We start from the raw sequence: 16,178 nt of genomic DNA on the forward strand, positions 1-16,178 counted from the left end.
GGCATGTTTGGTTCACTCTTCCAGATTTCAGCCCACTGAGACAGGTCAAGGCAGGACGCCGAGGCAGCTAGTCATACCCACAGCTCAGAACCGAGAGGTGATAAGTACATTCGTGCCCGCCTGCCTGCTTGGTTTTCACTCTTAAATACGGTTCAGGGACCAGGTCACCATAGGGTGTCACCCACATGTTCAAGACCGGTTTTCTCACTTTTGTTAACCTAATTAAAAAAAAAAAAATCAAGGGCTAGAGAGATGGCTCAGTGGTTAAGGACACTGCTCTACCACAGGACACAGGTTCAATTCCCAGCACCCACGTGGCAGCTCATAACCCTCTGGAACTCCAGTCTCAAGGGACCTGACACCCTCACACAGGCATAAAATACAGACAAACCACCAGTGCACATAAAAATAAATGAATCTTAAAAAAAAAGTCCCTCATAGACACGCTCACAGGCCCACCTGATGCGGACAGTCTGTCATGGAGAGTTTTTCCAGGTGATTCTAAGACTGTATCAACCTGACAGTTACTAACCACCACAAGCCCCTTGTCAGCTACAGTGGCGGACCTGCCCCCGCCATCTTGGTAGGTCAGCAGTACTGACTTCCTCAAATCAAGCCCAGCCTCACATTTACTGACCTGGAACTGCCACCAGGGGCACTAGGCTACCTATTCTCTCTATGGCCACCAGGGTGCAGGAGCTCCCGGCTGGGTACTTGAACCTGCTTCCTTTGTTCTTGCGTCATAGGGGTGAGGCCAGGTAAATCACCCAGAAGGGGAGACTGACATTTAGGTAAGACTAGAGGCTAGGAGATGTATTGATATTTGGACCTACTGTGGCTCACCGGGCCCAGGAGTCTCATACACTTCTGTATAGGTCACGGCACATTTGAAGTAGCTGAGTACTTTTGAACCTGTCTATCTACTGCATAGATACCGTCCATCCCTGTTGAGTTTGACGGTCCATGCCCACCGTCCCAGCACTTGGAAGGTGAAGGCAGGAAGGTCAGGTTCAAGGTTAGCAGTCCATTACATAGTTCAAGACCAGCTTGGGCAGCATGAGACCATGTCTGAAAAGACCAAAAACCAATCAATCAATCAAACAAAACAACAGAAGCAACAAAACCTTCCTGTCATCCTGTCACTCAGACATCTTATGGTTAGTGAAGCAAAGAACGTGTCAGGTGCAAAGTCCAAAGCATGGCCGAGGTGTGGGCCCGTGTGCCAGATGGTGCCTTCCCAGACGTGGAGTCTGAGCTTAAAAAAGGGACAGCACTGTGAATGTAGTGTTTGTGGTGTTGGTGTCCCCATCTGCCAGCAGTTTCCCTGGGGTTCCTGAAGGGCAGCGTAAGGGGAATAATCCAAATGGAGAAACGCAGACCGAGGAGGGAGGAAGCAGCCGGAGGTCACCTGCTGGGACAGAGAGGGTGGTAGAGGGTGGGACTGGCATTCCTGTTGTCTTTTGTTCTACACCTAAGGCCTGAATCTAGCCACTGGGCCACAGGGCCAACTTCCAGGGACCATCCCAATTTTTCCTCTAAGGAACTGGAAAAATAAAAGTACCAGAAATAGTTTTTATTTTGTTCTGGTTTTTGTTGTTGTTGTTGTTGTTTGCAGTACTAAGGATTGAACCCAGGCCTTGTTGATGATAGAATGGCTTCACCCCCAGCCCAGGCAGAAGGAATTTTTGTTTTGTTTTGAGGTAGATGCTGCGATGGAGCTCAGGCTGGCCCTGAACTTGCTACATCTTGTCTCCACCTTGCAAGTGCTGGGATTACAGGCATTTGCCACTGTGTGATGGGACCAGAAGTCTTAAAAACGGGAAGCGTGAGCAGAAAGGGCTACTTTCCTAGCCACACACCCACTGCTGAGGTCTCCAAGCATTCAGATATCGAGCATTCAGATAGAGGGAACCACACAAGAGGAAGGTGTAGGCAAGCACGTGCAGGTTCACATGAGCGTCTGTAGGGCACAGGCACACACATCCCACCAGCCACATTCATACTGCGTTTTCTTACCACACGCGAGCTCTCTGTGTATACCATGGGCACCACATAGCCTCATGAGCATACTTTATACGCACATGTCTACGTACACATAAGCCTACATACCGTATGTGCACATGGGTGTGTTCACATGCATACACAACCATACATGCATATGTAATCATACTGTCTGTGAGAGCGCATGCACACATGGGAATTTTCTCTTGGACTCATTCTTTTTTTTTATAGTATGGAATAGAGTTTATTTAGGGCATGGGAAGGGGAGTCGAGGAGGGAGAAGAGACGGGGGTGTGTGGGGCGAGGAGAGGCTGGCTGCGAACATGTGGAGAGAGAGGGAAAAGGGGAATGGGGAGAGAAGGGACAGAGAGGGGACAAAAGGGTAAGAGATTACGAGAGTGAGCGCTTGGGCTCATTCTTGAGTGTGTGTTACTGAGTTACACACATGCTCAGTCTTTGTTTACATCTGCATACCAAGCACACTTGGATCCTAAGAATACCTTCAGGTCTTTCAATTTGCCGGGACGCGTGGCTAAGATTCAGTACAGCAAGCTGATAGGAAGAAAGGCAAGGTGTGAAGTCGACAGGAACCAGCATGTGAGCCGTCTCCCTGGAGTCCCACAGGATGCCCTCAGTTCACACACACCGACAGACTGGCAAGCGTGAGCACAGTACATTCACACAGGCCTGCCCAGACTCAGACATGCAAGCACAAGTGTGTCTGCACACTCATCCGTGAGTGTGCACACAGGCCCCCAAGATGTTCTCCTGGTGTTTCCTTTGGGGCCCTGGGGTTCCTCCTCCACAGTAGATCATAATCAGAACAACTCACAAAGCTTAACCCAGAGCATGCTGATCTGCAGCAGGGAGTAAAATGAACCAGAATTCACACATTTGGGCCAAAGAAAACACTTTTTAAAAACCTTTTTTTTTTTACCTTTTATTATATATATATATATATATATATTATTATATATATTATATATATTATATATATTATATATATATATATATATATGCGTGTTGTGACCTCGTGTATGTCTGTGCACTACATGTGTGCCTGGTGTCCTCTGAGGTCAGAAGAGGGTGCTAGATTCCCTGAACTGGAGTTAATGATGGTTGCAAGCTGCTCTGTGGATGCTGGAATTGAACCTGGGGCCTCTGAAAGAGCAGCAAGTGCTCTTAACCACTGAGCCATCACTCTAGCCTCTTAAAAACCTTTTTTAGAGATTAAATTTTTCTTTCATTTTATTACTTTTGTATGTGTCTGAGTGTTTCGTCGGCATGTGTATCTGCATGCCATGCCCTCAGAAACCAGAAGAGGGCGCCAGAGTCCACAGAATTGGATGTGGGTGCTGGGATTTGAACTTGTTCCCTGGAACAGTAGCCAGTGTTCTGAACCCCTGAGCCATTTCTCTATCCCCTAAAGATTTGTTTTAATGTCTGTCCACCCATCTGTCTGTTAGTTTATCTTTTTTTTTTTTTTTTTTTTGAGGCAGGAATTTTCTGTTTAACAGCTATGGCTTTATTTTTTAGATTAACTCCCAAAAATCCACCTGCCTCTTCCCAAGTGCTGGGATCAAAGGCATGTGCCACCGCCCCCTGGCTTTCTTTTTTAATTTTAAATCTCTCTGTCTTTCTGTCTCTTTGTCTCTGTCTCTCTCTCTGTCTCTGTGTGTGTGTGTGTGTGTGTGTGTGTATACACATGCTACATACATGCAAGTACCACAGGGACCAGAAGAGACATGGTATCCTCCGGTGTTAGAGTTTCTTACCCATTGTCTGATGGCTGCTAGGAACTGAACTTATGTCCTCTAAAAGCACTGAAGTTGCCATTCACCACTGAGCCCTTTCTGCAACTCCCAGAGGAAAGCTCTTTGCAGTTGAAAGCCTTACAGAGCACAGGGGATCACTAGGAGGAACAAGGGCACAGCTGCCTAGTGGCCTGGCTCCACAGTGACATCCATGCAGTATAGTTCTTTGACATTGACACACGGCAGGTGGGGGCAGGGGGGGGGAGGGGCAGGGGGTGGGGATTACGTGCACATCCCTGAGATCACAGATGGGAGGTCTAGCACTATCCTATGCCAGTAAGTGAGGAGCGTGGGAGGGCCTGCCTGGAATGTGCGATGCCCTGGGTTCCATCTCTAGCACTGCTTGTTTTAAAAAGGGAGGATGTCTTAGGTAGAAAGTAAAAGCACAACACTCGGGAGGCAGAGGCAGGTGGAGCTCTGTGAGTTCAAGGCCAGCTTGGTCTATGTAGCAAGCACCAGGCCACTCTGTGCTAAATATAGCGAGACCTGCCTCAAGCAAGGCAAAGAAAAGGTAGCTTTGTTTCTCCAGACCTTTAGGAGAAGTGGGTGAAGCGGGAGCGGCCCCACATGTGGCTTTTTATAGCAAGTGAGGCATCTGTGTGTGATCACCCAGGGTCAGAGCTGACCGTGCACATTACTGTGCCAGAGGCCGAGAGGACAGCGCCCTACTCCATTAGGGAGTGGTTTGTGGAGTTCTGTCTTCCAGGACACATGCAGCCATGTGTCCTTCCTTGCTACCCTCAGCCTGGCACAGGGAATGTCTGACTGGAAAGCATTTACCTCGGGGCTGGAGAGATGGCCCCAAGGTTAAGAGCACTGGCTGCTCTTGCAGAGAACCTGGGTTCAAGTCTCAGCACCCACATAGTGGTTCACAGCCACCTGCGACTCCAGTTCTGAGGGATCCAGCACCCCCTTTTGACCTCTGAGGGCACCAGGCACACACACATGGTGTATATACATCATGCAGGCAAAACACTCATATATGCAAAATAAAATAACCAAACATAAATTAATTAATTCAGGAAAAGAACTGATCTTGGTAATTATAGACCACACATGACATTTAGGAGTCATGACTGTGGCAGAGTGGCAGCAGGTCCACGATAAGACGACCAAGGAAAGTAGCGTTCAGAAAACCTGACACCCAGGAACACAGCCGATGAAAGCCACGTGCTGAGGGTTGAAAGGGGAGGAGGCCTAAGGGCTGTCCCCTTCCCTGTCCGTGGTAGGGTTAAAGGTCTGATGCTAGGCTCACTCTGTGTTTTCTCTCCTGAAGGCAGTGTGCCTTGGCAGCCCTCAGTGACGTCCGGAAGTTCCTCAGTGAGGAGGGGGGACACGTGGCGGTAAGTATGACACCCTAGAAACAGCCAAGAGTGAGACATAGGATCCGCCACCACCACCCTATCCGCTGTCTGCTCATCAGACACCTGGAAGGGAAGCGGGGTGGGATGGGTGTGCCCCTGTGTGCCTGAGGGTTCCAGCCAGGGAAGAAGCATGCAGGAGGAAGTGTCTGGGCCTGTCTTTTCCCCTCAACTTGCAGCTACATTTAAATCTGCAGCTCCTCCTTGGAGAAGTCAGCACCAGCAGTAGCATACCTCAGTCTTCCACACATAAACTTCTGGTTTAGGGAGCCCTGCCCACATAGTTTACCGTTCCAGAAAGCAGCTGAGGCCTGGCAAGGGAATTCTACCAGAATGATGAGCCCTGCAGTTAGATGAGCTGGGCTGTCTGTGAGGAAGGGCTCCCCCAGCCCCGTGCATCTCATCCCTCCCACTTTCCCCTTGGAGCTGTGCCTCGTGAAGCTCTCTAACCCCGCTCCAGCCTGTATCCACTGCCTGTGGTACAGCAGTCACTGTGTGGACACCCTTCTTCTCTGTCCTGGGAAAAGCAGCTGCCCTGTAATCCAGGCCCCCTTCCTTCCCTTTGCTTTGCTGACCTGTTTGTTTTACTGAAGTGAATCCCACAGATAACATTTTCTTCAGTTGAGGGGGAAAGGTGTAGCTCAGAGTGCTGGCCTAGCAGGAGTGACATCTGGGGTCTGACCTCCAGCACAGAATGAACTGAGCGTGGGTTGGCCTGCAGTTCCAGTGCTGCAGAGGTAGACAGGAGGCTCGGAGCATCCTCGTCTGTACAAGGAGCTGTGGGCCAACCGGGATGCACGAGAACCCACGTCTAAACAACAGAAAAGTGCTTGGGAAATACTGGGGGTGAGGCCTTGCCTAGCGGAGACGTCCTGTTGTTTGGTTGGTCAGTTGGTTGGTTGATTAAAAAACAAAAACTAAAACAAAACAAAACAGGGTTTCTCTGTTTAGCCTTAGCTGTCCTGGAACTCATTACATAGACCAGACTGACCTTGAACTCAGAGATCAGCCTGCCCATGCCTCCTAAGTGATTGAATTAAAGGCGTGTGCCATCATGCCTGCCTCATAGTTTATAGACCAGGCTGATCTGCCTGCCTCTGCCTTCCAATTGCTGGGATAAAAGGTGTGCACCACTACCACCGGTCAACATCTTTCCTGTGCATGAGTGTGCAAGTGTGCCACACACAAGTCCAGGGGTCAGAGGGCAACTCGCAGGTGTTGAATGTGGGTCCTCTGGCTTGGCTATTCTCTCTTCTTCTCTCTCTCTCTTTCTCTCTTCTTCTCTCTCTCTCTCTCTCTCTCTCTCTTCTTCTTCTTCCTCTTCTTCTTCTTCTTCTCCTTCTTCTCCTCCTTCCTCTTCTTCTTCTTCTTCTTCTTCTTCTTCTTCTTCTTCTTCTTCTTCTTCTTCTTCTTCTTCTCTCTCTCTCTCTCTCTCTCTCTCTTTGTGTGTGTGTGTGTAATGAAAAATATGTAATAAAGAAAAGAGGTATCATTATTAGGTGTGGTGGCACATACTTGTAATCTCAGTATTTGAGAAACACAGGCAGGGGGATTGCTGCAAGTTTGAGGCCAGTCTGTCCTACACAATATGTTCAAAGCCAGCCAGGACTACATAGTGAGATTCTGTCTCAGCCCCTCACAAAAGAGGTTTAGCTAAGTTTTTTTAGGCTAAAAATTCCAGACTGGGCATCTCCCCACCCCCAAGCCTTTGTTAAGGATCTTAATAACATCATGGCGGAGCCACTGCGGAAGGAAAAGATCACACTGGAGATAGGAAAGCACGGAGCTGGGCAGGCCAGATTCGCATCTGTCTCTCTTGGGAGAACTTGAACATGGACCTTAGGAGAAAAACCATATCCAAATCGTAGTGCCAGGCCTAACTGGTTTTGCTAGGTTTCGCTGGTCACACGTGAATCGAGCATCTGCTGTGTGCAGAGCACTGCCGAGCACACTCCTCTGTGCGAGTCTGTGGAAGACGGGCCAGACTTAGGGCCTAGGCAGCAGGTATCCTGGAGAGAAGCCCAGTCTCCAGAGAATGTCTGGGCTGCAGCCTTGGGCAGACTTTTACTTCCCTAGGCCAGAGTCCTGAACTCACCCCAGTTTGGTCCTAGGTTTTTGATGCTACCAATACCACCCGAGAACGGAGAGCGATGATCTTTAACTTTGGAGAACAGAACGGCTACAAGGTGAGATCTTCTGGGCACCCCTTCTAGCTGAGTTGTTGCCTCTCTGGACGCTTGGAGTCTCCCTTTGTGGCTTCCTGTGGTTTGTGAGCATTGGGGTTGGGTGGCTGAGTGCTGTGAGAGGGAGGTGTAGTTTCCTCTCCTGGAACTTGCTTCCCAGGGCTGTAGTGGGGGAGCCCAGGATACAGTGACACCTCCGTTAGCTGCACGATGCTCGAGCTTGGTCAGCATGGCGGTGGGTGGACGGGAGAGACCAGGGAAACGCAGATCACTAACCGTCTCTGTGGTCCTGCCCCTGCTTCTTCCGGCCTTGCTGTAGACCTTCTTTGTTGAATCTATCTGTGTGGATCCTGAGGTCATTGCTGCCAACATCGTGGTGAGCAGTACATCTGACTTCCTTGGGGACAGTAATGAGACCGGTGCCATGTGACAGTGAGGTCCCTTTCCCGGTTTGGGCTGGTACTTGGGCTGACCTTCCATGATCTTGAATTTTGTGGGAATGGGGAGGTAGGTGAGCCTGGAGTCCTGAGGGCCACTTGTCCCCAGGGCTGTGTGCCTTCTGGGCCTTCGTTCTGGCTCCCTTCACATTCCTTGGTCTCCCTTCCCCACCCCCACAGTCCCTGCACAGCAGAGAGGCACCTCAGCCAGGGGTGGGCTGGGTTTCTATTTAAGGGTTTGTTTCCCAGTCCCACCCTTAGTCCTTTTTTATCTAGAATGGCCATATAGGTTTGAAAGATAATTTAGGGGAAAGAGCCCTAGCCTTCCCACTGAGCCACAGGGTGAAAGGCTACCTCAGACACAAAAGCTTCGAGAGCATTCCTAACGGGAGCAGTCCCCAGCTCGGTTCCAGCCTCACGAGGCCCCCAGCCCTGGCCTGGCCTGGCCTGGCTTCCCTGACCCCCGCCTAGCTGTGCGCTCGCTTTCTGGCTCTGCCTGGACTCCAGCCCTGATGGCTTCTTACTCTGTGCCCGGCTCCGACAGCAAGTAAAGCTGGGCAGCCCTGACTATGTCAACCGGGACAGCGACGAAGCCACTGAGGACTTCATGAGACGCATTGAATGCTATGAAAACTCCTATGAGACTCTGGATGAAGAACAGGACAGGTGGGTGAGAGAGCACCGCGGCCTGCAGAGGCACTGAGGGGGCAAGGGGAGTCCACTTGGCCACCTCACTGTGGCTCCCTGTGGTGGTCGCTTAAGGGTGGTGGCCCCTCGGGGAAGCACACCAGAAGGCCATGTGGTCTGACCTCTTTTGATTCTTTCCCTGGAGCAGAAATGGTTGGCCAGAGGTGACTTACAGAACACCCATTACCTCCTGTTGAGCTCTCTGGGCAGGACTTTCTCCTGTCCCACCATAAAATCAAACCTAATCTCTATGTTTGCAAACACTTCATGCCCTTCTTTTATTGTACAGTTTGGGAGGTGAATGGGAGCTCCCCATCCTATGAGCAGTAGTCGGAGGCCAATGCTTGTCAGTCCATCTGCCTCCCTCTGGGATTGAAGTGCAAGCCAGAGTGCTGAGTGGTGGATGCCCGGCCGAGGGTCTCACGGCTGGGATCAGCAACATCTCCAGCCAGACAGTGAATAGTTTGTTTAGGGTTTAGAACCCTGCTGCAGTTACTGACTGTGCCATTGTGCGGCAAAAGAAACTGTAAATAAATGGCCATGGGTGTGTTCTACTAAAACTATAGAAACAGCGTGTGAGTGAGTGGCATTGGCGTTGTTGGCAGTCGTGTGTCTCTTGGCATAAGTCTAAGCAGCGGCAGTTTAGGAAATAGCAGTGGGACCATGGTGAAGTCTTAGTCACCATAAATCATAATTATAGAAAGATGTGGGAGTGTAGGTGGTCCAGCATTGTGAAAGGCCGGAATATAAACATGCGTTTGGGTGTTTATAATTACACACCAATATAGAATGCATGTGAACCACGGAACACAAGCAGCTGCTAGAGGGACAGCTTCTGGCACTTATAGAATGGTGTGCCCGTGCTGACCGTGGGCTGACCCTCTCTTCCCTCTGCCAGGCTCTGGAGCTGAGTGGCTTTGCTATTCCCCCGGGTGTCCCCAGCATTGCTTCTTGTCATTCTGCAGGGCTACTGCACTAGTGGGGCTCATCTTGACAGCCCCAGTTAGACCTGTCAGCAGCAAATGTTGCTCCTGGTTTTATTGGTAGCGTAAAGGTAACAAACTCACAGACAGGGAGAACTCAGATGAGAACATCCGGGAGCTCTCCGCTGTACCACCGCCCATTCCCAGCACTGCTAAGTCACCGCCTGTCCGCCTATCTGCCTGTCCCTAGCACTGCCAAGTCACAGCTGGTTCCCAGCACTGCTAAGTCACAGCCCATCCCCACCGCTGCCAACATAAGTGCTCTCTCCAAGCAGAAGCATCATTCAGGTGCAAAGTGGAGAGAGTGGCCAGCACCATCGTCTTCCTGTGCTCTTGGCCACCGGTTGCCTGATGAGGGCGGCAGCTCCTTGGCACATAGATGACCTTGACCTTTGACTGGAGGAGAGGGTCTCTGGGGAAGGAAAGCTGCCCGGGAACTTTGGGGAGTGCAATGTTTGCTACTGCCAGGTCAGCTGTCTCTGGTTCAGCTTACGGAGCACAGAGGGAGGCAAGGAGGAGTCTGGGAACACACACACACACACACACACACACACACACACACACGCACACACGCACACACGCACACACGCAGCAGTAAATCGCCACATGACTTGACTGACCACTGCTCTAGCTGTCCCCTTTAGCATGAGTGTTGACCACCCGCCCAGCGCATGTATGTGTGTCACTGTGGTGTGTCCCAGCTGCCTCACCCCCTGTCACTTGCACACCAGCTGACAGTCCTGTGTGTTGTGATCTCAGATCCCGTGGGCAGAGTTGCGGGCTTTACAGCTGGTTCCTGTGGCTGCCGCTGTGCTTCCAAGGGCCTGGCCACCCTCACAGGCTCTCTCTACCTTCTCTCTGGCAAGGGATCTGTCCTACATCAAGATCATGGACGTGGGGCAGAGTTATGTGGTGAACCGTGTTGCCGACCACATCCAGAGTCGCATCGTTTATTACCTCATGAACATCCATGTGACACCCCGCTCCATCTACCTCTGCCGGCACGGGGAGAGTGAGCTCAACCTCAAGGGCCGGATTGGTGGGGACCCTGGACTATCCCCCCGGGGCCGGGAGGTCAGTGTGTGTGTGTGTGTGTGTGACCTTTGGGAGGCGGGATGGATATATGAATGTGTGTGTAGCAGGCTTCTATAGCCATTGTACAGTTGAGGTGGACAGTGGTTATCCGGTGAAGAGCGTAGGCAGAGGGATGAGGCATTGAGCAAATGCATTTGAGCATTCTCCTGGCAGGGTCACACTCCCCTGAGAGTAGCCTGAGTCCCAACGGAGCAGCTATGGCCTTGACACAGTTCAGGGGGTACCGAGGACTCATAGAAGAAAGAGGTCATGTGGCCTTAGGACAATGGATCAATATGGGGGAACCTGACAAATCTGGGCTTGCTCTCGGTGCCCGGGGAGAATGCACAGAGCAGTACTTGGATGTGTGCGTCACTGGGAAGTTAGTGTGGCCTTTTTAACTAAACCCGCTCCTGAGTTAGGGCTGGCCCCGGGGACCCTGTTCTTTGAGGTTGTTTGCCCAGGCCCTGTGGGGCTGAGGTGCTGTAATGTGTTTCAGTTTTCCAAGCACCTGGCTCAGTTCATCAATGACCAGAACATCAAGGACCTGAAGGTCTGGACGAGCCAGATGAAGAGGACGATCCAGACAGCCGAGGCGCTGAGTGTCCCTTATGAGCAGTGGAAGGTCCTCAACGAGATTGACGCGGTAATCACTGTCCCTCCCTCCCCTGCCTGGCTCCTGGGCACTGTCCTCAGGGTCAGGCAGATCTGCCTTCCCTAATTCCTGTTCAGTATGGTCTGGAGAATAACGTAGGGTCGTCATACTTTTGAGCTTTTAAAAAATGGTTTGTTTTGAGTTTGCGTGGAGGCCGGTTGTTCTTGTGGCGGTCAGAGGACAACATCTGGGAATTGGTTCTTTCTTCCGTCCGCGTGGGTCGGTGGCGGCAAGCACCTTTACCCACTGAGCCCCTCACTGGCCCTACTGTCAGTTTTAAAAGCGAAAGGGTAGATCGTAAGTGGTGGACAGATTAAAAGAAGCTCAGTGCTCTGTCATCAGACGGGGTGCTCCAGCTCTAGCTGTTGACTGGGGACTCTGTTAGCAGTCAGCACAGTTACCTGTAGAGCCCTGGGCAAAGCAAGTGGCTTCTCAGGTGAAGCTTCTTGTGTAAAAGAATAACTGTAGCAAGCCAGGCTGGGTGGCACAGGCCTTTAATGCCAGCACTCAGGAGACAGAGGCAGGCGGATCTCTGAGTTGGAGGCTAGCCTGGTCTACAGCGAGTTTCAGGACAGCCAGAGCCACACAGAGAAACCCTGTCTGGAAAAACAACACAAGAACAGTAGCAACAGGTAGGGATGACATCACCAGATCAGGCATTCGAGGCACCTATGGGAACTGACTGGGGACGGCGAGGCCGACAGCTAGAGTCGCCCATTGAGCTTTCTCTGTGAATGAGCTTCCCATGGCTGAAGGTTAGACTTTTCTTTCCCACTGTAGACATTTTTATACTGTTGTGGGGTCTGTTTAAGCACAACATAACTCAAGCACCAGCTCAGTGCAGATGACAACAGTTTACTGTAACCAAGCTGCTACTGAATGGTCAGGGCTACAGAACAGACTCCAACACAAGCCAAAATGTCACAGAATATTTAAGCTTGCAACATCTGTGCCAAGTTATTGCCAACCAGGGTAGGAGTTGGTTCCTGGGCCTGGGAACATGAACTTAGTGTGACCCTGCCAGCAAGATGGAGAAGCTGTCCTTAAGGTGGCTGGATCAGAGAACTGTCTCCGTAAAACAGAAGTTGTTCGGCTATAGGAGGTTCCCAGATCCCCTAGGTTAAATGGGATCTGAAAGCCAAACAGCAGGATGTAGCACACGCTTCTCTCGCTCGCTCCCGACAGCAGGGTCACAGAACGAACAACTGTTACAGCTTGGCCTCCAGAGTTCAGATCTCAGCTCACAACTATGTATAACTCTAGTTCCACAGAACTTGACACTCTCTCCTGACCTCTTCTGACAACCATATACACAGCACACACACACACACACACACACACACACACACACACACACACATTTTTAAACTATTTTTTAAACTAATCTTTAAGAAAGACCTGGGTTTGATTTCCATTCCTCTTGGCATAGAGACTCACAACCGTCTGTAACTCCAGTCCCAGGAAATCTCACACCTTCATTTGGCCTCTGTGGGCACCAGGCATGCACAGACACATATGCAGATAAAATATCCATATACATTAAAAAAAGAAGAAGTAGGCTAGGTGCACACCTGTAATCCCAACACTTAGGAGGCAGAGGCAGAGGGATCTCTATGAGTCTGAGGCCAGCCTGGTCTACACAGGCAGCCAGGGCTATGTAAAGAGACCCTGTCTCAAAAACGCAACAAAAAAATAACGTGAGTTAGAAATTGGTGTCCAGGGGGTTGGGGACTTAGCTCAGGGGTTTGAGCGCTTGCCTGGGAAGCGCAAGGCCCTGGGTTCGGTCCCCACCCCCGAAAAAAAAAAAAAAAAGAAAAAAAAAAAAAGAAATTGGTGGCCTTGGGGTTGGGGATTTAGCTCAGCACGAGCGCTTGCCTCAGGGCAAGCGAGGCCCTGGGTTCAATCCCCAGCTGGAAATGGTTGGCCTTCACGTTCTCAAGGAGGCAGTGCTTTGCCATGGGCCACCACAGACCATGGAGGACACTTGAAGATAGACTTGCAAAAGGAGTGGAGCCGGGTAAGCCTGATGCCACAGCCAGCTTCTTGGTAACCTCAAACAGCACATGGCAGTCTGTCACGATCTCCCTCACTGTCCTTTCTTGCATTTAAACTATCTAGGTTTTCTTTCTCTTCTCTTCTCTCTCCCCCTTTTTTGACAGTACTAAATACAAGACTTCATACTTGTCAGGCAAACTCACTGACAGCTGTTCTGTGTCCCTGGTCCCACAGGTACACTTTCTGGACCAACAAAATTTAACTTGATGCTATGGCAAAACTTTCAACATCTGATCTTTCATCAGCTAATTAATGTAAACATCTGTCCATATTTTTCCTGTGGATATTTTCTTTTTATATTACATTCATATATGTCATGTGTATCTGTTTATATATCAGTATCATGTTGGTTTAGTTATAGAAGTTTTCACTCTGTTTATTAGCCATTGGATCTGTCTGTCTGTCTGTCTATCTTGTTTTGTTTTGGGAGCATTACTTTCTGTCTGTGGTCCAGACAAGCTGGGAACTCATTACGCACAGCCACTGTCCTTGGACCAGGGAACGCACTCTTCCTGTCTCAGCCCTCCGAGCCAGGACTGCAGGCAGGGACTACCGCCCGGCTCCTCTCTTTCATTGAATCTCATTTGTGGTCTCTTGCTTTGTGTCCCCTCAAATAGGATTATCACCTTTTTATTGCTGATTTATAGGGGCCATTAATATATTCTGGATCCAATGCGTACCTGGTAACTCCAAGAGCTGGGCATGTCAGAGGATTGCTTTTGCTTTTGTTGGGCAGCTAGCGATGGGTAACCTTTACCTAGTCGTGGACTCGCTGTGTACTGGGTTGTTGATTGAAGCTGGTTTTCCATGCCAGAAGCAGAAGTCTTTAATGGATGCGAATCTCAGACTAGCCAATCGCCTTACACCATGTTGAACGATTTTGTTGGGTGATGTGAGGATGGGCTGGAGGAGAGGATCCGGTGTTCACAGTGAGGAAATGAAAGCCAGAACCTGGCCAGTGCCCGTGGGAGAGGAAGGGGTAGGGGGTTTGTCCACTTCTATTTAGCCATGCCCTGCCAGGAACTAGGACCAGGTTCTGAGGACCAGCATCCCGGTGGAGATGCATGGAGACAAAAGGACAGTAGCATTCAGGATAGCGCCAGGTTTCCAGTCACTGGGCTGGGCTCTGGGCAGAGGAGTTGCCTGAGGACAGGTGCCGGCCTTATTCACCACGTGGTAGCTGCTCAGGAAACACGTGCTGAGGGAGAGGGAGAATTCCTGGTAGGTGTTCAGAAGTGGTTGCCCCGGGTACAGCCCGATCTCTAAGGAGAAGGCATCCTGCAGAGGTGAGGCTCTAGAGCCTGTCAAATGGGTTAGTGGCAGAGAGGGAAGCAAGGCCAAGGTCCAAACTCCGGGGAGCCCCAGCATTGAGGGGCCCTGTAGGAAGCTTTAGATGTCCTTCCACTAAGGTGGAAGAGAGACCTGGAAGTCAAGGCACAGAAGGAGGCTGTAATCAGAGGGGCACAGTGGCTTCAGGGTGGGGACTGAGGCCAGGCCCCAGATTGACCATGGGGATGTCACCACGGTGTCACTGGGGTTCTGGGCATGAGCCTGGTCGTACCCGGCTGTACCCCACCAGCCCCGGGACCCTATGTCTACGAGTTTTCGGTTTATCTCGTGAAGTTTCTGAGGCCTTCGTCTCTGTGATGAGGATGACCTGGCCCCAATTCCAAACCTTCGCCTGTTTCTTGTATCTGCTCTAGCAGAACACAGGATGGGCACACGGGTGTCCTTGTTTTGTTAATTGAAAGGCCCTATCTCTCAGGCTTCTGTCCTCCAGGATGGTGACAACCCTGGGCCAATCCCATCCATCCTCGGCTTGGTATTAAAAGTTATTATACAGAATTTAATTTATTTATGACAGGAAAGAGTATTATGCCATGTGTGGCACATGCCCTTAATCTTAGCACCCTGGAGACAGAGGCAGGTGGATCCAGTGAGTTTCAAGTTAGCCTGGGCTACATAATGTGAGCCTCTGTAAAAACTAAAAGTGGGGGTTGGAGAGATGGTCAGGAGCACTGGCTGTTCTTCCTGACGACCTGGGTTCAATTCCCAGCACTCACGTGGCAGCTCACAACTGTCTGTAATTTCAGTTCCAGAGGATCCGACATCCTCATATAGACATATAGGCAAAACACTGATGCACATAAAATAAATAAATGTGGGATGCACGCCTTTAATCCCAGCACCCAAGAGGCAGAGGCAGGCAGGTCTCTGAGGAGGCGGCCAGATTGGTCTGCAGAGCAAGTTCCAGGCCAGCTGAAGCTATAGTATGAGCTGTCTGAAAAATTAATTAAAATTAAAAGAGAAAGTGGGGGTCATTGACTCTCTAGTCCACGTTCACAGTGTACTAATTGCTTTATAAGTTTTTTCATAGTTGTCTTGTTTAAATCAGAATATAAACCAGAATTCTGTTCTTTGCAGCAACTTGAATGAGCCCGGAGGACATTAGGTTAGGTGAGATCGGCAGACACAGGACAAATGCTGCCGGGTTGGGTCTCAGCAGTGTGTGGGAAAGAGGGACTGGGATGAGGTGTCCTGAGCCTGGGCAGGCAGAGTGCAGACGCCTGGATTTTCTGATACTAGAATAGGAATTCAGTGGGTTTTCCATATTTTCTGAGATTAGGGCTGGCTAGAGCTCCGTGTTCTTTTTTTACATTCTTGAGAGTTTTATTTGCTTTCGTGTGCACTGATGTGCATGTGAGAGTGTATGCCGCTGTGTGCACTTGTCCACAGAGGCCTTCCAGAGCTGTCGTGGTTAGAGCCTGGCTGGGCGTGGCCGGGCTGTCTGCCCAGAGGTTATCCGTGTGCAGTTACAGCGTCAGCCAGGAAGTCTGTCTCTTCTGACGCTTGGGGTCTCCCTCCAGCCCATGCTCGTTATCAGGTCATCTCCTCACGCTGTAGGAGAGAAACAGGTCTCAGATCCTG

At 50.5% G+C, this 16,178-nt stretch overlaps 1 protein-coding gene across 1 annotated transcript in view; it reads left to right on the forward strand.

Annotated features, from left to right (window-relative positions):
* Pfkfb4 (6-phosphofructo-2-kinase/fructose-2,6-biphosphatase 4) overlaps nt 1–16,178 on the forward strand; it is a 37,745-nt gene that overhangs the window by 8,016 nt on the left and 13,551 nt on the right. Inside the window, exons 4-9 of the mRNA XM_032910693.1 lie at nt 5,092–5,158; nt 7,288–7,362; nt 7,679–7,735; nt 8,341–8,462; nt 10,333–10,540; nt 11,040–11,186. Of these exons, the coding sequence (XP_032766584.1) occupies nt 5,092–5,158; nt 7,288–7,362; nt 7,679–7,735; nt 8,341–8,462; nt 10,333–10,540; nt 11,040–11,186 (676 nt within the window). The remainder of the gene's footprint in view (nt 1–5,091; nt 5,159–7,287; nt 7,363–7,678; nt 7,736–8,340; nt 8,463–10,332; nt 10,541–11,039; nt 11,187–16,178) is intronic.

The sequence above is a fragment of the Rattus rattus genome, chromosome 8, assembly GCF_011064425.1.
Source record: "Rattus rattus isolate New Zealand chromosome 8, Rrattus_CSIRO_v1, whole genome shotgun sequence".
Lineage (NCBI taxonomy): Eukaryota > Metazoa > Chordata > Mammalia > Rodentia > Muridae > Rattus > Rattus rattus.